The sequence below is a fragment of the Cetorhinus maximus genome, chromosome 3 (assembly GCF_964194155.1).
Source record: "Cetorhinus maximus chromosome 3, sCetMax3.hap1.1, whole genome shotgun sequence".
NCBI lineage: Eukaryota > Metazoa > Chordata > Chondrichthyes > Lamniformes > Cetorhinidae > Cetorhinus > Cetorhinus maximus.
The window spans coordinates 178098054-178118255 of NC_135881.1; the positions used below are offsets into that span (position 1 = coordinate 178098054).

Below are 20202 nucleotides of genomic sequence, written 5' to 3' on the forward strand. Positions count from 1 at the left end.
TGTCCACCCTCCCCAGAAGAATGTCCTGCAGCTGCTCTGTGACATCCTTGACCCTGTCACTAGGAAGGCAACATACCATCCTGGAATCACGTCCATGGCCATAGAAACACCTGACTCTTCCCCTAATCAATGAATCCCCGAAGACTATTGCTCTTCCTTTCTTCTTCCTCCCCTCCTGTACAGCCAAGCCGCTTGTGGTGCTGCAAATTTAGCTCTAACTGCCTTCACCAGCTTCCAAAGCGGAAAACAGATTTGTGAACGGGTCCCCAGGGGACTTCTGCACTACATGCCTAGTTCTCTTGGACTGCCTTTTTTGACTAGAACAAAGATTCTGGTAGCAATTAAAATAATAAAAAGGTAGGACAGAGTATATATAAGCAGATTGTTTCCAGTAGATGAGTGGTCAAGACCAAGGGGTCATGGATACAAGATTAAATGCAAGAGATTTAGAACAAAGTAGGAAAAAGTTATTTTCAACCAAGAGTGGTCAGGATGTGGAATTCACTTCCAAGATTAATGGTTGAAGCAGAACCTGGCAACCTTTAATGATTTAAATTGGATAGATGGGTGAAGGCAAAGGAGTTGAAGGAAGATGGGATCATGATAGGCAGCTATGATTAAAGCTCCATGCTGGCGTGGAGGATATGGACTTCTTGGCCCAAATGATCTGTTTCTGTGATAAGGTATTTAGGCACCTTTTGAAAGCTCGCTCAAACTTTAGCGTAGGAATCTGAAGTGGGGAGTGAACAAAAGCTTTTTGTAGGTAAGGGGAGAGTACCCATGAAATAAAAGACCCATGCTCTGAATGATGGTACTCACTGTTGCCAGCATTTACAGCTTTTGAATTAAGACATGAACTCCTTTTGACTAATACTTATAATTATTGTGTTCAGAGAAAAATATGCTGCACTCTTTGGTAATATTACTAAAGGTGGACAGCTCCCCCACAGGGAGGGAGAGTTCTTAGGAGGAATTTGAAGATTGAAGAAGCCAGTACGGTAAGGTGGTTTGGGAGAGAATCCCTGAGAGCAAGAACACAATGGCAAAGAATGGCCTCAGATTAGATGAAAAGCATTAATTAAACAAATGCTTTTTTAAGCACTCGTAAGTGTAAATTACAATTTTAAATCCCTAAATTTTGTCGTACTGAAATATATTTCCTCTCTTGTCCAGCCTGCCAATTTATTGTGTATATTCTCTCTTTAAGTACCATGTTTCCTCCGCATTATTTTGCAGCCGCACTAAAAACCTGCTTTGTTATATGTAGTGAAATTATCAACCAAGCCTTCGCCATCCAAAAGACGCTGTTCAGATAAAATGGAAACCCCAGTCCCTGGGGCAGAGAACAAGGAGCCAGAAACTCCTGTGTTTACTCCTGTTGCACAACCTCCTCCAAGTCAATGTGTCGGGTTAACTGGGATTCAGGAAGAGCAAAGGGTGAACCAAAGTACACACCCAATTACCTCTGTGAAGAATCGGATGGAAAGCCTGGTAGAACAACGTCGCCAATGGGACTCTGATGGTATGGACTAATTGTGTGTTAGAATGTGATTGTATATTTCAACATGATTTATTTCTTGCTTTCTCTTTTAAAACAATGTTTCGTTCAGAATTGCTCTACGGTAGTGAGCAATTTAATGTAGTAAATCGTCTCAAGGTGCATCACAGTGTTATCAAACAAAATTTGACATTGAGCTGCATAAAGATATATTGGGAGAGGTGATCAAAACTTTGGTGAAAGATCTAAGACAGAATCTTGTGCCCTACCCTAGCATGTTGGTGGTTAGGGTGGCGGAGGCATTTAATCAGGCGGGAGGGTGGAGACCCTGCTATCTTCCCGGCTCTACTTCGATTAAGTCCGTGGTGGGAAGGCCCATGAACGGCCTTCCTACCTGCTCGCAATTCAGGTCCTTAAGAAGGCAACTAATTCCCACTTAAAGGCTTCATCCTGCTGCCATTAGTATTAAACCACCGGTGGGCTGGGGCTCGCCATGAGGGATGCACAACTAGCAAACCCATGTGGGGTTGCTTTCGGGCTCCTTGGATTGGGGGGGTGATGGGTCTCCTGTTCAAAGGTGTGCTCTGCTTGATCGAGGGACCTGGCATCGGGAAGAGAGGGGCTGTGAGAGCTAACCCCTCCCCCTGCAATCCCCACCCCATGACTTCCCTCCTGCCATCGCTCGCTTCAGGCCTGGGATCCAGCAATAACCCTAGGCCTTGGTTAGCATTTAAGCTCTGATTGGCCATCAGCTCTCAGTAGTGGGATTTCTGCCCCAGGAATCCTTGATCCTGTGGGAAGGCCTGCTGCTGACCTGTCAACTGCCTGAATGGAACAAGATGTGGTGAGCCTTCCCTAAAAGAGGCAACGCAGGGCTCTTGGCGGCTCACCAGTCAGCGGCCGAGACCCCCATAGCCCCCACAAGATTCTTCCCATTGGTTTTAAGGAGTATCTTAAAGGAGGAGGGAGTTGGAGAGCTTTAAGGAGAGAAAGCCAGAGCTTAAGCCTTGACAGCTGAAAGCAATGTACCAATGATGGAGCAGTAGTTAGCGTTGGAGTTCAGCCTGGCCAGCAGTAAGGCTTGCAGCGTCATGGTCACTATATTGTGCCAGAAGCTTTTCTTTTCTAGCAAAGAAGAAACTCAAGGAATTCAAATGTCCTTTACTTAAGTTTAAAGTAATGACAATGTACTTGCCTTTGAAACTCTATCCTAGCAGCCCAGACTTTGATGTCAAAATTTAGTGGTCTATTAATGGAATTGAAGGGGAAGTACTTAATGTTTCATAATCCTAAATATTATTAAAGGACATTCCTATTGGTGTGTCCTGATGTGTGTTAAATGAAGAAAAAAACTTGCATTGAGATAGCGCTTTTCATGATCTTGGGACACCACAAAGTGATTTACGAGCAGGAGAAGTACTTTTGGGGGAAAAATGTTCCCCCCGTTGGGGGGGGTGGGGGAGCGCAGGAGCGGGCACGCCTCCGATTGGGGGCGCACGCCGCCATTTTACGTGACATCGTGACATCCACTCGGAAGCGCCATGCGCTCCTTGTGCAGGCAGGGGGAGATTCCCTCAGCTGGGAGTGCGCTCTTTTGTACATGTGCGCGCAAGAGCGCACAGATCTCCGAGGCTAAGTGCTGCCTCGGAGATCGGTTCGGAATTAAAATTTTAATACTAATGATAAAAAAATTTCCCTGACATGCCCCCTCATGTGACACTGTCACATGAGTTGGGACATGTCCATAACTTTGTTGAAAGGTTTGATAAAAATTTCAATACCCTCGTGAAACCTCATCCTGCCCGTGGATGAGGTTTCATGCTTTTCCACAAGCCCGCCAGGGCTCCCGGCCTACCCGCCAATCTTCAGGTTGGATGACCAAGTCCATTAATGACCTTAATTAATTTTTCAATGGCCTCAATAGGCCGTTGACAGGTTGGCGGGCGCACAGCTGACTCGGCTGTGCCCCCGCCGACCTGAGAATGGAAATGACGTGGGGTGATGTTGGGAGTTCCACCCGACGTCATCCCGCGTCATGTTACACGTTGGCGAGCGAGCCCCACCCCCGCTCGCCGACAGGAAGATTCTGCCCTTGGAGTTTAATCCATGTTGTAACGCAGGAAATGAGTTGGCAAATTTACGCACAGCAAGGTTCCATAAACAATAAATGAAATCTCTAGGTATTGGTTGCGGGATAGATGGCGGCGAGGAGAGCTCCCCTGCTTTACTTTAAAATAGTCCCATGGTATCTTTTAGATCCACCTCTGTTTAATGTCTCATACGAAAAAAGACAGCCTTTCTGATAATGCAGCACACCCTCGGTATTGCACTGATGTGCTAGACTTAGAAGATGCATTCAAGACTTTGGAGTTGGGCTTGAACTTTTGACCTGACTGGAAGCCACATACTGTTCTTAATTATGATATCACTGCTGGTTTATTGATTCAAAATATATAGCTTTTTCTCTACAAATAACAAGAAGGCTCATGGTGGGAAAAGGCTATTTTATGATATGATTGAAGCTATGTGACTGATTATTGAGAAAGATAAGCAGGAAAGTTAAATGACGAATGACTCCAAAACAGAGGCAATTCTATAAGTTTTTAAATTGAAAGTCAACATGAAGATAATATGATCCACCTTTTTTCAAAGGTAGCAATGAATGATTTTTGACACTAGAGGGCACTGTCCACTATCACTGCTATGAGCACCGATTCAACAGTTTGCATGTTTTCACAGTACCTCTCGTAGCAGAATGATTGAAATCATTACCAAGAGGAACTTTAAGAGATCGCAGCAAGTGGGGTGGGAGGGGAGTGCAAAAAGAAATGTACTTAAAGTAAAAGGAGTTAGCAAGGACAATGTAAGGGAGATTTCTAAAGTACAAGAGAGCAAATACAGAAGGAATGATCATTTCTTGGCTGCAAGGTGAGGACCAAGCAAGTGTATGCAGCAACAAACTGGTGAGGATTTTCTCTGGGTTTCAGTTCCTAGATAGTGCACATCTGACTGAGGATCAAGCTTATCCCTTGGCGTACTGTGATTGTGCCCCACAGTGAATCACGACACCATGTGCAAAATTATTCTTATGGCTGTGAAGGCCATTTGATAATGACTGATTTATGATCACTAATATGGCAAAATTAATAGCAGAAACTTGAAGGGACAACTGGTTAAAACTGTTACTTCTGTTTGATTGTGGTAACTAAGAGCTAAATGCTTGAATATTGTTGAAATGAGAGACATGTTGCCAAAGCTTTTTATCTTGAACTAATTAGGAGAAACGCAAGGATACCAAATTTCAAACAATCACGATTTATACTACAGGAGAAAAGGGTGCTCTGATTGGCTGGCAAGTTGACTCTGGCTGAGGCATTACCTTGGAGAAAGCAGCAGGGAACTGTAGGCTCCTGAGCAATTCAAAAAAGGCATAAGGTTTGAACATATTCCTTTTGTTTGCAGAACAGGTTGCTGCAAATGAATGTATCTCATTTCTAGCAAGTGTAAATGAGCCACATTGCAAACTCATCTGATTATCTTAAATTGGTTGTTAGTGTAGCTATTAGCACACTCAGAATTGTTCAGCAAGTGCTGCCCAATCAGGAAACCACATCCAACAGTAGAAGCTTTGTTTTGCTAAATACTTAAGAGTTCAGATGTGTACTGTAGGAAATGGTCTCATAACCCAATATAAAAATGTTTAGTCGTCTTTTAGCAATGTGCATTTATAGTATGCATTTAATGTAGTAAAACATCCTAAGGCATTTATTTCACAGCTGGGGATCCAATCCTGACCTAAAGTAAGAGAGTAATTTGGAGAAGTATTTGAAGGTGCAGGTTAAGCAATAATTTTTAAGGATACTTTTGAAGATGGGTGTGGTGATATATAGCAAGGTCAGAGGCTTAAGGGATTGTTTCAGAGAAAAATGGTAATGGCTTTGGCCCCTGGCAGAGCGGAAGGATGTTCAACGCACAAGCCAGAATTAAAAGAGCAGTTGTACAGAGCTGGTGGGGAGATCACAGACCATAAGATTGGTGGAAGTGAAGGTATAGAGAGATTTGTAGACTGTAATTAAGATTTTGAAGCCAGTGCACTGGAACCGGCAGCACACATTGTCAGGAAGGTTTGGTGAGGATGAATGATGGCTAACCAGCACTTTGTCCATAATCATTTTTTTGTTCATTCTTGGGATGTGGGCATTGCTAGTAAGGCAAGTGTGTGTTGTCCATCCCTTAGTTGACCATGAGAAAGTGATAATGAGCTGCCTTCCTGAACCTTTGCAGTGGAGAAGATACTCGCACAGTGTTGTTACATAGGGAGCTTCAGGATTTTGATCCAATAATGATGAAGGAATGATGATTTATGTCCAAATTGAGATGGCGTGTAACTTGCAGTGGAATTTAGTGGTGGTGTTCCCATCAAGTGGTTGCATTAGAGGTTAATGTGAGGTCCAAGCTTACCAGGCTGCTGAAGAGGAGAACTGGAAAAGTTGAATCTGAAACAGAAGTCAGATTTCAGTGGCTGTGGAGGAGGTGAGTGGCGAATAGACATGGGTGATATTTTAGGAAGTAAAATTGGCTCTGGAGTTTAAAGATTAGTTCATGTCAAAGAAGGTCCTGCCATGCAACTTCAGCAACTGTGGAGTTGTTGTGATCAGGAATTAAAGCACAGTGCTTCTGGTGGTAGCCAAACAAGATAGCATTGGACTTTCCAGTGTTGTGCTGCAGGAAGTTTTGTACTGTCCATAACTTCATGTTAGGCAGTCAGACAATGCAGCTGCAATTGTGGAACCAAGGTTGACAGTGGAGAGGGTGTGGTATGGTCACGTATGTAAGGAAGGTGGCCGCTTGTTTATTGAGAAACTGAAACTAATACCTTAGGTTTTAACTCTGGCTGCGATGGCCTAGCATTCTCCTTTCATACTTTTAACACTCCTCTTCCCCTCCCTCCTCACCTGCTTTTTGATGCTTCAGCAAAAATTAGTTTGAGGAATATAAAACTACAACATCTAAAAGGCAAACTTTTTTGTGTTTCTACGAAGGTCAGCCTTAGGATTCAATGCTTTGAAGAATCTGCTTGTGTATATTTAAGGGGAACTTTGGGCACGCTATCTGCTTCATGCAAAATAATGTGGATGCACCTGGGTGACATTCTGGTTTGCATTACTGGTGTTGATGCTATTGGACTGGAGCATCTCAGATTTTATTTTAAATATTAGGTAACAAAGTATCAAAAAATATGTTTAGGCAACAAATACAGCAAACAGATCAGTGGAATAGGTGCATTGCAAAGTAATATTTTGGCGCTTATGTTGTATGTTTTTCATTGAGCAAGTTGATTACTTGCAAAAGTCCGCAAAGAATTTGTAGATGGGATATTTGATGTTGTCAGAAACTCTGATCTATATAAGGGATGCATATAATATGTGCAGTGATTCTACAGCCTGCTCTTTAAGGCATCAACAGTGAATTAAGGATCATGTAGTTTGGTAGTAATGTAGCTCCCCTTGACTGTCTTGTCTTGTTGGCTACTTAGGAAGCCTGAGAAATGTCAAAAGTTTGATTTAATTAGACAGAAAATTGGCTTTTTGCAACAATAACTTTTTAACTGTCAAGGTTGAATTTTACTTGCATATGTCCAGTTTTTGGAAAAGGTGGTGAATTTAGTCAAAGCAAAGAAAAATCTGTTTGCTTTTTATTAATAAATACATTTTAAAATTAATAAACTAAGCTCAAAATGAAATCTAATATTTTTACTATATTGGGATGAGATAGAACAGGTTTTAAAATGTAGAATTGTTCGTTTATTGCACTAATATGAAACTATTGGCTTTCAGTGATTGGTATTTTTGTAATGGGGGATTTTTTGACTTCATGGTGTGTGAACTAATTAATAATAAATTTCAGGCTTGAGGAGGGCAGAATTCCCTGGAAATGCTGGCACTGTAATGTTAAAGGAAAAGGTAATTACTGAGAGAATATTTCCAGCTCCCACACTGGAGACTTGAAATGACTGGTCTCTGTGGAACTAAAGAAATTACTTTAAATTGCAAATACTTCCTGATTATAGAAGGCTTGACTTTTCGTAGAATGGGAATAGTTTACATCAGAAACATTCTTTTTCGGTATTTTAAACATTGGTGGTTTGCTGGTTTTACAACTGTACTGTCAGTATATATGAATATCTAGTCTTCTAAGCGTAACAGTTTAGTATAAAGTGAGATGAAAATATTTATAAGTCTTCAATGTTAGAATATTTTTTAAATGCTGATTGTAATTACATATATTATAAAATAGAATTTTAAGCTCCAAGTAATTCCTTTTGTCATGGTTTGCATCTTAAACAGGTAATGAAATTGATTTGCCTGTATCATCTGTACACTCATGGAAGCCAGCTTCTCCTCCACCTCAGCAGAGAGTGAGCACTGTTGAGTCTAAAACTCCAGCTGAAAGAAGACGACGCTTTGCGAACCTTGCTGCAACAATTAGCTCCTGGGACGACGACTTGAGCCAACCAACTATAAAGCAAAACAAACCACCAGGACAGCCTGGTACTGCTTGTTTATCAGTTTCTTCTACAGCAAACAGAGCTGTGGCTACAGACGATAGTAGCAGTGTTAAACAAGCTACAACGAGCCTTCAAAGACAAGTAGAAAGCACGGTTAATAAATCGGCCTTTACTGTCTCACAGGTAGGTGAAGGTATAAAAAAAATATTCAAAAATCATATTAGTCAATTGTGATTCTCAGTACCTTGTTGCTTTGTTTTTTTTTAAATAATCTAGTTTACTAATCCTATGGAGTTTGCCTTAAACCGCTGTCCTGTTGAATCAAAGTACTTTGTTGTATCTTTAAAAAAGGGTATAGGCTTATTAGCTCATGCCCTTATGAAAATTTTTTTATGCCGTTTGAATTCTTTTTGCTGGACAAGAAACATTTCATGGTTACTATGTTCCCCATCCCCTTGAACTTTCTAGCATGCCTTATGCTGAGATATGGTTTTGTTGGTACAAAAACAGAAAATGCTGAAAATACTCAGCAAGCCATGGAACATCTATGCACAGAAACAGAGTTAGCGTTTCAAGTCAATGATCCTTCTAAACAATAGTTTTGTTGGTACCGATTGCCTTCCAGTTCATTGCCCTAAACGGTCATCTTTTTTAATGTGAGTGTCTAGGAAGTGAGCATTGGCAGCGTATTTGACTGTGGATGAGTGGGATTGGGTTATCCACAACAGTTGAACTTGGATTTATCCTTATCAGATGCTGACAGGAAACATTTGATAGCGATCAAGAGTTATGTTCCGAGCTTTTTTACATTCAACTAGGAGAACCCATTTGTAGCTCCCAGGTTTAGGTTAATCAAACCAGGGCTAATTTAAATGGTTACTTTGGTAAATTGGCCACTGGTTGAGCTCTACTACAATGTTAAAACATATCTTGACTTGGGGACGTTGGTGCAGATGCCCAATGTGCACCTGACTTACAATGCATTAGAGTGGTAATGTATGGTAGATGTTCAGTGATGCCCAAGCAGTCAGGTTCACTGCAAAGCACTGGTTCTTTTACCACAGAATGGAAAAATAGTGGCTTCTTGGCTAAAGAGTGACACATTCATAGATTGATTATAGCAGATCTCCAGAGCTGTTGTGTTATGGGAAACGTCATTAAGTAGAAACGAAAATCAATTTAACAACAAACACTTTAAAACTTGATTTCTGGAAGTAACAAGTGTGGTATAATTTGTGTCTAACAGCAATTTAAATTTGTCTTTCAGATTTGAAGAAAAATTCTGATAGCTTTGAAGTGTCATATTTTTAGATATACATAATTCTGCTGGCCTCACTTATACTGGTTAACCGGTTTTTTCAGGGAGCAGTTCGTTTGCCTGAAGAGCTCAGTCCAAAGAAAACTGAAGAGCTCAAGTCACCAGTACCTGAAAGGACACTTGCTGAGGAAAAAGTCCAGCCTAATCCAAAGAAAACTGAAAGCAAACCATTACCAGCAAAAGGAACATTTGCCCAGCATCAGACCCAGCCTGGGGATCAACAAACCAAAGCGCTGACAGCCCAGGTTCAGCCTAGAGACAATTTAGCTACTCCAGGTAAGCTGTTTCTTGAGCAATATTAGGTTGTACATGAGTCGATTGAAGTTACTGAGGCCAATATTCTTTTGTCTATGCAATGCAAAGACCTCCAAAATCAGGAGTCTATTATTTTGACTTTCCTGCTGTTGAGTACTCAAAATGGGTTTTCTGACAATTGTTTGTTTGTTGCACTTTAATTGATCTTCAAACATTCTTTTCCCATCTCTGGGAAATCAATTGGAATGCCCCAGTTACTCACCTGAGTGAGAATTTTTCTCAGTGCAAACTGGAGATCACATCTGAGATCTTCCAATTTGTAAGACACTGAATAGTGACTTTACTTGCAGTCCAATATAGTTTGTGCCATACAGACCATTGGGGAAAGAATTCTACAATGCCTGATTTAAATGAAGTTCCCTTTTTATATGGTTCCACTTTATTGTTAATTTCTAAAGTATGAACAATCACTTTTAAGAAAATGTATGCTATGTAACCACAATTCTTGCAGCTTGATTCCTGCATTTGTGTTTAGAAATTGCATGCACCAGGACAATTGAATTTCTCAGTTTCACCTGCTGATGAATTGAAGGTTTATTTTATTGTAATTATGCGATGACATCTTTAATCCCCAAATGTGTTACAGGTGGTACAGGGGCCAAGTCTTTCCTGGAACGTTTTGGTGAGCGTTGCCAACAGCACGTTGTATCAAGTCCTGCCCCATCCACTCCTGGACAGAGAGCTCCCAATGTTACACCCAACACAAAAGCAATTCAGGAGCGACTTTTTAAACAGCAGGAACCTTCTGCTACAGCAAATCTAACACGGCAACTTAAACAGGTCTGAACTTAAGCTTTACCCCAGGATTCATTCTGGGCTCCTAGATAAACACCAGATGTCTTGATCTGTCTCTGCAGCTCCTTAGAAAGAAAGGCTTGTGTTTATATAGTACCATTCATGCCCTTGGGACATGCCAAAGCACCTTGCAGCCAACGAAGTACTCCTCAACTGTAGTCACTGTTGTTAAGTAGGATTCCACAAACAACACTGTGAAAATGGACAGTTAGTGATGTTAGTTGAAGGATAAATATTGGATGGGATACATCGAAGAACTACCTTGAGTCTTCAAAATAGTACCATGGGACCTGTTATTTCTACCTGAGACAGCAGATGGGGCCTTGGTGTAAAAACTCATCTGAAACATGGGCCAGAATTTTCCCGTCAGTGATTTGGGGGTGAGGCCCGCTTGCCAATGGGAAAATGACGCGGAATGACGTTGGGAGGAACCCCCGACGTCATCCCTTTAAATTTTTGGGAAGGCGGGTGGACAGCGAAATCAGCTGTCCACCTGCCGACCTGTCAATGGTCAATTAAGGCCATTGACAAGCTAATTAAGATCATTAAAGACCTGCCCATCCAACCTTAAGGTTGGCGAGCAGGCCAGGAGCCCCAGTGGGCTTCTGATAACAGATGAAACCTCATCCACTGGCGGGATGAGGTTTCATGTCCGTTTTTAAAAAGTGTAATAAAGTTTGTCGTTTTTATTAACATGTCCCATCTCGTGTGACATTGTCACATGAGGGGCGCATGTTAATATTTTTATTTTTCTATTTTTTAACTTTTGTGCAATGTCACTAATCTCCCTGAGGCAGCACTTAGTCACAGGGAGCAGTGCGATCTTACGCGCGCATGCGCAAAAGAGTGCACTTTGACAGCTGGGGATTCCCCCCCCTGCCCCCACACAGGAAGGCCGCTGGGCGGGCCTTAATTGGCCCGCCCACGCAAAATGGCGGCGGGCCCCGTTTCGGTGGCAGGGGTCAGCTGTCCACCCGCTGCCGAGCTGGTGGGACCCGCACACCCACCAAGGGCAAAATTCTGCCCATGGCATCTCTGACAGTGCAACACCTTCTCACTACTGCACTGGAGTGTTGGCCTAGATTATGTGTTCAGATCTCTAGGGTCAGACTTGAACCCACGACCTTGTGACTTCAGAAGTTGGTGAAGTAATTGAACAGAACCAATGCAACAACTTATATTTATATTGTGCTTTTAACAGAATAAAATGTCTCCACACGCTTCCCAGGAGTGTTGTAAAGAAAAATTAGACATCTAGCCACATAAGGCAATATCAGCGCAGAACCTTAGTCAAAGAGCATCTTAAAGATGGAGAGGAAAGGCTTAGGGCCTAGGCTGTTCAAGACATGACCACCAATGCTGGAGCAATTAAATTCGGGAATGCTCAAGAGACCAGAATTAGATGAGTGCAGACATATCTGAGTTGTGTGACTGGAGGGGATTAGGAAGACCAAGGTTGTGCAGGGATTTGAAAACCAGGATGGAAATTTTAAATTCGAGGTATTGCTCGAACACAAGGGTGATAGATGAATGCGGCTTGGTGTGAGCTATGATATGGGCAGAAGATTTTTAGATAGCCGTGACTTTGTGGAGGTTAGAATATGGGAGACCAGCTAGGAATGTGTTGGAAGAGTTGAGCATAGAGGTAAAAAAGACATGAAGATGTGAATGGGGATTTTAGCAATAGATGAAACTGAGGCCGGGGTGAATTTAGGAGAGGTTGCAGAGTTGGAAATAGGCAGTCTTAGTGATGGCGCAGACGTGCAGCTTGAAGCTCATCTTGGGGCGAAGTGTGACACCAAGGTTGCAAATAAACTGGTTTAGTCTCAGACAGTTGCCAGTTAGAGGGATGGAGTTGGTAGCTTGGGAATGAACTTTGGAGTGGTGACTGGAGACAGTGACTTCAGTCTTCCCAATATCTAATTCAAGGAAATTTCTGCTCATCCAGTAATGGATGTTGGATAAGCAGTCTGATAATTTAGCGACAGTGAAGGAGCCAAGAGGGGTGATGGTGCTGATTGAGTTGGAGCTCGGTTTTCTCAGCATACATGTGAAAACTAAATTTGTGCTTTTCGAAAATGTCACCTAGGAGCAGCATGCAGATGAGAAATCGGAGAGGGCCAAGGATAGATCCTTGGGGTGGGGGGGAACCAGAAGTAATGATATGGGAGCGGGAAGAGAAGCCATTGGAATTGATACTCTGGCTGCAATTATATACAGAAGAATGAAACCAGTCAAGTGCAGCCAAATTCAGTTGGATGCTTCCAGTGAAGAAGCGTTGGAGGAGGATAGTGTGGTTACCTTTGTCAAAGGCTGTGGACAGGTTGATAAGGAGGGAAAATTTACCTTTGTCACAGTCATATAGGATGTCATTTGTGACTTTGATAAGAGTTTTGGTACTGTGGTGGGAATGGAATTTGATTGGAGGGATTCAAACATGGATTTCTGGGAAAGATGGGCACGGATTTGGGAGGTGCAAAGTGCTTGAGGACTTGAGGGGAAAGGGAGGTTGGGATGGGATGGTAGTTTGTAGGACAGTGGGACCAAGGGCTGTTTTTATGAGGAGAGGGCTAATGCTGACCAATTTGTGGAGAAAGGAACAGCACCTGAATTGAGAGAATGTTAACAATATCAGTTATCAAGTGCACCAGGAAAAGCAAGTTGAGTGGTCAGCAGTTTAATGGCACCAGGGTTGAGAGAGAGCAGGGGTGGATCTCGTGGACAAGATGAAAACAGAGAGGGTATAAAGGGAGATGAAACTAGAGAAAGGTGTGAGTTCAGGTATAGGGCAGGGAGAATTTTGAGAAAGTTTGGGCCAGTGGAAGGGAGGGTACACAGAGACAGCCTTTCAATCTTATTGACAAAGCCCATGATTTCTGCAGACCTATTATTGGAGATGAGGGTAGAAGAGACAGAGGAAAAGAGTTTAAGAAGAAGGCTGTAGTTGAGAAAAGAAGAAGGGATTATCTTTGTATACCAGGCTCATCCTGGAATGCAAAGCAGTTTTAGCAGACGAGAGCATGACCCATAGTGCTGTGTAGTCCAGTTAAATCTGGTGGTGAATGGCTGGGCCATTTGTCCGCTATATCCTTTCTTGTCTGCTTTGTTGGAATTAAGGGAGCCAAGATGAAGGCTGTACTGGGGGGGCTACCCAGGTGGCAGCCAGGGTGAGAGAGTGATGCAGCATCAGTGGTGGAGGTAAGAGTGTGTTTGCGCAAATGAGTAGCTGCAGAAATATGGGGCAGGATTTCCCTCCTGTTGGGGGGGATGTTGAAGTGCGGGCACGCAGAGGTGCGCCCCCAGTTGGGGGCATGCCACCATTTTACGTGGGCGGGCCAATTAAGGCCCACCTAGCATGACATCCGCACGGAAGTGCTGTGCGCTACCTGTGCGGGCGGCGGGGAACCCCTAAACCCGAGAGTGCGCTCTTTCACACATGCAAAGTGCTGCCTCCGAGAGATCGTCTCTACTGTACAAATTATTAAAAATAGAAGAAAAAATCCCTGACATGTCCCCTCATGTGACACTGTCACATTAATTGGGACATGTCCATAACCTTTTTAAAAACCTACATGAAACCTCATCCCACCCGTGGATGAGGTTTCATGCTTTTTCTAATGCCCGCCAGGGCTCCTGGCCTGCCCACCAACCTTAAGGTTGGATGGGCAGGTCCATTAATTACTTCAATGACTCTGTCAATGGCCCCAATTGGCCATTGACAGGTTGGCGGGCGCACAGCTGATTTTGCTGACCCCCCGCCTTCCTGAAAATTTAAATGGGGCGCAGTGACGTTGGGAGTCACCGCGTGTCATTTTACGCATTGGTGAGTGGGCCCCGCTCCCCTGACAGGAAAATCCTGCCCATTATGCTGAACCGGGCCAAGAGTTAGACAGTTGTGGCTTGGAAATTGCAGTCTTAAGTGAATTGGAGGGATAGTTTTTTAAGTTTCGATACAGAAGGAGGTAGGTTTCGAGGTCAAAGGGAGATATGGTTGGAGAGTGACACAAGGGAGTGATCAAAGATTCTCATATTTGTGTTTGATATGTTGGGAGCAGCAAGACCATGTAAAATGGGAAGGTTAAGGGGGTGGTTGTGAATACGGGTTGGGGAGTTTACATGAAGAGAGATTAAGGGTGTCTAAGAGGGCAGTGAACTCTGGAGAGAGAGCATAAGTTGAAAATGAGAATAAGGGATTGCTCCTTGCAGAGGAAGAGGGAGAAAAGGAGTGAAGATATCTTGGTGAGACAGCTTTTATCATACTCGCAAGGACACTCTGGAGGGAGATGCAGAGAGAGGCAGTGAGAACTGAACTGCTGGCAGAATCCAGAGGATCAGCAATGAGAGGGGTGAGTTGGACTGGAAGGAGATTGGCAAGACAGCAGGCATGCTGTTGAAATGTTCAACGAGAGAGTAGAATGGAGAAAGTTGGGTTGCTTCCCATAATGCACCAGTGCCATGTGCCTCGGTGAGCCCTCAGGATGTCAAGAGACTCAGAGGGAAGCTGTAGGCTTATGTAAAAGAGAGTCAAGCTTGGGACGATGGCAAGAGAGTAGGAAGATCGAGGAACACTGAAAAGTTTGTGTAGGGAATTAGGAGGGCAGAATACCCAAGAGGGGTGAGACAAAAGGAGGCATGATGATATGTGTCTAGGGTGGGTAAAGAAAGAAGTTGCACTCAGAATAGGATTGCAGATGAACACAGGGAAAACAAATAGGCTGGGTTACATAAAAATTAGGATATATAAAAATCTGATAATAAACAGGAAATAGGTAGGAAATAATAGAAAGGAGTTCAGAGTTAAAATTGAAAGTGGTAGGATAACAATGACTTGGATAGGGTGGAGTTAACATGGAGTATTGGCGAACTGTTTTCTAAATTTGATAGGCATCCTGAATGAAGGCCAGAAGCTCTTTGAGTTTAGAGTATCAAAGGATGCATTTTTAGCAACTGCTCTTTTCCCAACACAGGATCACCAATCGTCACTACATTAACTGCAGTGATCTCATCTTCCCATTTCCTGCGATTCGCACCTTTTCTCCCAGCCTCATTCCACCTCATAGCAACTTGTCCTCGAACAAGCACAGTAAAACCTATTTAGATTATTTTTCCCGACTCTTCCATTCCCGTAGGAGAGTTCCAAATATCTCCTTGTTGCACAACTTGTGCTTCTCCAGCAGAAGTTTTACAATACCTTAAGCTTGAATAATTGTTAACTAATTTCCTGCCACTCTGTGTACATAATTGTATTAAGCACGTAGATAATAGCTCAATCTATTAGCACAACTATATTTTGACTATTTTAAACCAGAATCATGATTCTGAGTGGTATCATTATATCCTATCCAGTTTCTATTGTTTGGGATTATTGGAGCATTTTTTAAAAATCTATATAAAATTTATGTATTGTCAACATTCTCATGTTTTATCCAAATGAGTATTTAAAACCAAAACTTTGAATTTCCTGGCTCTCTCATTTTCCTCCTTATCCTTTACTTTTAATCTTGTGTTATTTTCTGTTGTGATAAGCTACTCAACTGAATGTGTATTTTGACAAATTATGTTTTTTAGAAATTCAATTTCTACGTGGACAAATTTTATAGTGCAGTGCCAGGTTTACTGGGAGATTTATGAAGTTTCTTTCCTCCATTTCCAATGTAGAAAGAGTGCATTAAGTGTAAATTGGGAATCTAAGGCAATATGTTGGACTGCTCTCCTGTTCTTTTGCCTTTTGTTGCCTTAAGCATAAACATCAATTATAAAAACCATAGAATCAAATCTTTGTCTTTTACAAGTTCATGTTATTCAATCCAACATGAGTACTCAGTCAAATCATACAATACAATTCCATATAATTATATAATTCTTTATTACTGTGTTCGTGATTCACTGTAAGGACTGAGGTACCCTGCTTTTTAACTCCAGCCTGACAACCAGTGGTTTGCTCAAAACTCTAATACCAATTTTACCTTTTCATCTCCATATTCCATGCATACTTACACTTGACTATAATACAGCATAAGATGCACAAAGCAGACTTCCAATAACATGGTACCAAAAGGGTACACTCACGTTCATCGTGACCTCCACCAATGATACTGTTACCACAGTTATATGGTCCATTTAAGTTTTTCAATCGTGGTCAGAATATTGCGCTCGTCTGGTGGGTGCGCGCCCAACCCGAAAGAGCGTAAAATGTTGTACGATGATGTCTGGCGAGCGTCCCGACGTCATCACGCACTCGCGTGATATTTCTGTCGGCAGGTGTGCCACGGTTGGCGGGCAGGCGAAAAGACCGGGCGGCCTTTGGATCTTTTGCAAAACCTCATCCACGGGCGGGATGAGACTTCATTCAGGGATTTTAAAAAAAAAATTCTAACTAATTTCTAACATGTTCCCGCTCATGTGACAGAGTCACATAAGGGGACATGTTATTGACATTCTTAAAGTCTTTATTTTTTATTTTCAAAATTCTTCAGCTCCCTGAGGCAGCTCTGTGCCTCAGGGAGCTTTTAATGTGTGCACCCCCACCCATGCGTACACTTTCACGCTCCTCTCGCTCGCACCCCGGCAGCGCTGTAGTGCGCATTTCATACTGGCTGGCCGTTAATTGGCCAGCCAACGTGAAATCCTTTTCGGGGCCCAATTGTGGCTGCACCCACCCGACAAGGGCAAAGTTCTGCCCTGTGTTACTACTATAAATTGTCCAAACAACATGTCCCAGACCTCAAAGCATGTCTGAGTGACCTTCCCATTCCTTCAGCTTCTCATCCTTTGCAAAGCATCCCTGTTCAGCAGAACTGAAAGCTGTTTTAACTCATTGTATGTTGATCTCACAAACCACCCATTGACATACATAGCTCGCGTGAACCCACCTTTCCGCAGATGCGTGCTGTGTAAATTGGGAATTTAAGGCGGAAGATTGCATTAGTTGATAGAATTTTAAAATGTACCTCCTGTTCTGTTAAATTCTTTCATAATTCCTTAATAACTTAAACCTGGGTTGTGTTTTATGAATTCTGGGAGGAAAAATAATGTTGCAATTTTCATAACTTGCAATATTACTCAGTCACTTTCATTAACAGCATATTTAAATATGCCTCTTGTCAAACTGGAATAATCACTTTTTCATAGTTTTGTTGTAATTATATTTCAGGAGCGTGAAAAAGAATTGGCTAATATTCGTAATCGTTTTCAGAAGGGGAACTTGTGGAGTACTGATAAAAAAGAAAACTGCTTCCCCAAGCTGTCTGAGGTATGTATTTCTCCTTACATTGTAGTATTATGTAAACTAGTGACTCATTAGGAACTTCCACATTGATGAGGAATGCTCTGAATCTTGTTCTTTCCACTTTTCTGAAAAAAGGACAAACCACATTTCATCACCCCCAATATAGTTTGAAGTTAGTAGGAAGAGTTTGTAAGCTGTTAAAGGGGATAATTTTTAAATAACCCAGCATAAGTTCAATTGAGGCACTTTACATAAAGTACTTTGGTTGTCTACCACATCCAGGAATTTGCAACAAAACTCTTGCTGGGCTATTGTAATGCTTATTTGCAATGCTTATGGATGCTTGCTTTTAATGTGGCGATTAGTTAAAGGGATTGATTATTATCTCAAGAAATTGGTGCATATGCTTAGAACATGTTCAAATCCAAAATCAGGCCTTCTACTTTCTAGGTTTATGGTTCCAAAACAATCTCTGTCATTAATACTGAAGGACTTTATACTTTGCTTCAAACAAAAACAATATATCTAGCATTTTTACAGGAGCTTTAGCATAGTAGAATTAACACTATCAGATGAAATTTGGCACAGAGGCACATAAGATGGATTGATGATGATAAGTTTGGTAAAATTGTTAGATTTTATGAAGTGGTTTAAAGGAGAATTTTAGGGAGTTAATTTCAGGATCTAGGCAGTTGAAGGTACGGCCAGCATTGGTGGAGCAGTTAACATCTGGAATGTGCAAGGGGCCAGATTTGGGGTACCCAAGACACCTGAGGGCTGTAGAGTACGTGAGGGTTATAGGGGGCTGGGTCCATGTAAGGATTTAAGTATCTCTGTTCAATTTTAATTTTTAACCAGTTTTCTGCATGATGACATCTGAATTTTGCTTTTAACTTTTTATGGCAGCAATATATCTGTGTATTATACATTGGGATCTGGGCATCGCTGGCAAGGCCAGCATTTGTTGCCCATCCCTAATTGCCCATGAACTGAGTGGGCATTTCAGAGGGTAGTTAAGAGTCAACCACATTGCTGTGGGTCTCGAGTCACACGTAGGCCAGACCAGGTAAGGATGACAGATTTCCTTCCCTAAAGTACATTAGCAAACCAGATAGATTTTTACAACAATCAGTGATAGTTTCGTGGTACCATTACTGAGACCAGCTTTCAATCAATTGAAATTTTAAAAAATCAATGAATTGAATTTACTAATTATTTGAATTTAAATTTCACTGGCTGCCATGGTGGGTTTCAAACCCAGGGTATTAGCCTCTGGATTACTGGTCCAATGTCATTAGCTTGACACCACCATCTCTTCTAGCAGCTTTGTAGTATTATAGTAAAACAGTCACGTGAATATTGCGATTCGAACTCCTTTTTTCAGCATGACCAATCACCATATTTAGTGGTTTCAGGTTGGGTGGAGGTGTATATCTTGTGACGCACAAGATATCATCATTATGCAAGACAGACCGTCCGAATGGACCAGAGGTCATTTCATGTCCTTGATTGTTCATTTGGTCACAGCACTAATCTCAGGTTTGAAAGTTGTCATGTATTCCTAATAATTAGAATAATTTTGTGTTGCATTACTTCTCACATTATCTTCCTAATCTTTGATGTACAGAGAATGGAAATAGACAAAGAAGCTAACTAATCACTTCCCTTTTTCAACTTTAAAATAGGATTGTGGTGATCCTCTCCTTAGGATCTCTGAGCAAAAGAGTCCAAAAGATCCCAGATTCCAGATGAATGCTTCACAGTGCCCTTCTCAATCAACATTGCAACCAAATACAAAATCGCCTCTGAAATCTGCATTAACAGAGGCACTTGAACCTTCATCAATGAAAATATCTAGCTCAGCAAATGCAGGTACAATGATCTTAATCAAAGAAATTAGTTGATTTACTAGATGGTTAATTTATCCTGAGAAATTGCATGTGAAACTACAGTCATGAGAAACCAAAGCTCAATCACAGCCACTTTCTCACCCCAGGATTTTACCACAAACATAAGGCTACAACATCTGTGGGAAAAACAAATGCACAACTTGATGATTGTGGACAACTTTAAAAAGAAAAAAGAGACCAGTGTGGTCCATCTGGCTAGTGCATAGTGGACATCATGTCCCTTGATGACTTTCATTCCCTTCCATCAAATTTTCCACTAGCTGCTTATCCAATTCTGCCTGATCCCATCGGCCCCCACTGTCCTTGGATGATTAATTTTGAGCAATTGACCAGTCTCTGCATAAAGTAGCTAAATTTAAACTGTTGTTTCATCATCCATCAAAGTTTGAAGCTATGCACTCTTGTAGAATCTATGATTGTGCTAAACTTAAGGACATTTACCTTGCCTATACAGTGTAGGATTGAAAAATTTCAATAACATCATGAATTAACTTTTTTTCTAGTGTAAACACCTGAATTTCCTCAGCACCTTTTGTAACTTGCACGCCTGATGCTTGCTATCATTTTGTATGGAATAATATAAACTTACTGAATAGAAGGAGGCTGTTCAGCCCATTGTATTTGTGTCGG

The 20202-nt window shown here is 41.9% G+C and overlaps 1 protein-coding gene across 2 annotated transcripts in view; it reads left to right on the forward strand.

Moving 5' to 3' along the window:
* anln (anillin, actin binding protein) overlaps positions 1-20202 on the forward strand; it is a 108156-nt gene that overhangs the window by 22238 nt on the left and 65716 nt on the right. For both annotated transcript variants that reach the window (XM_078539324.1, XM_078539325.1), the window contains exons 3-8: positions 1268-1522; positions 7846-8189; positions 9369-9600; positions 10226-10419; positions 17588-17686; positions 19348-19534. In XM_078539324.1, coding sequence (XP_078395450.1) covers positions 1268-1522; positions 7846-8189; positions 9369-9600; positions 10226-10419; positions 17588-17686; positions 19348-19534 — 1311 coding nt within the window. The remainder of the gene's footprint in view (positions 1-1267; positions 1523-7845; positions 8190-9368; positions 9601-10225; positions 10420-17587; positions 17687-19347; positions 19535-20202) is intronic.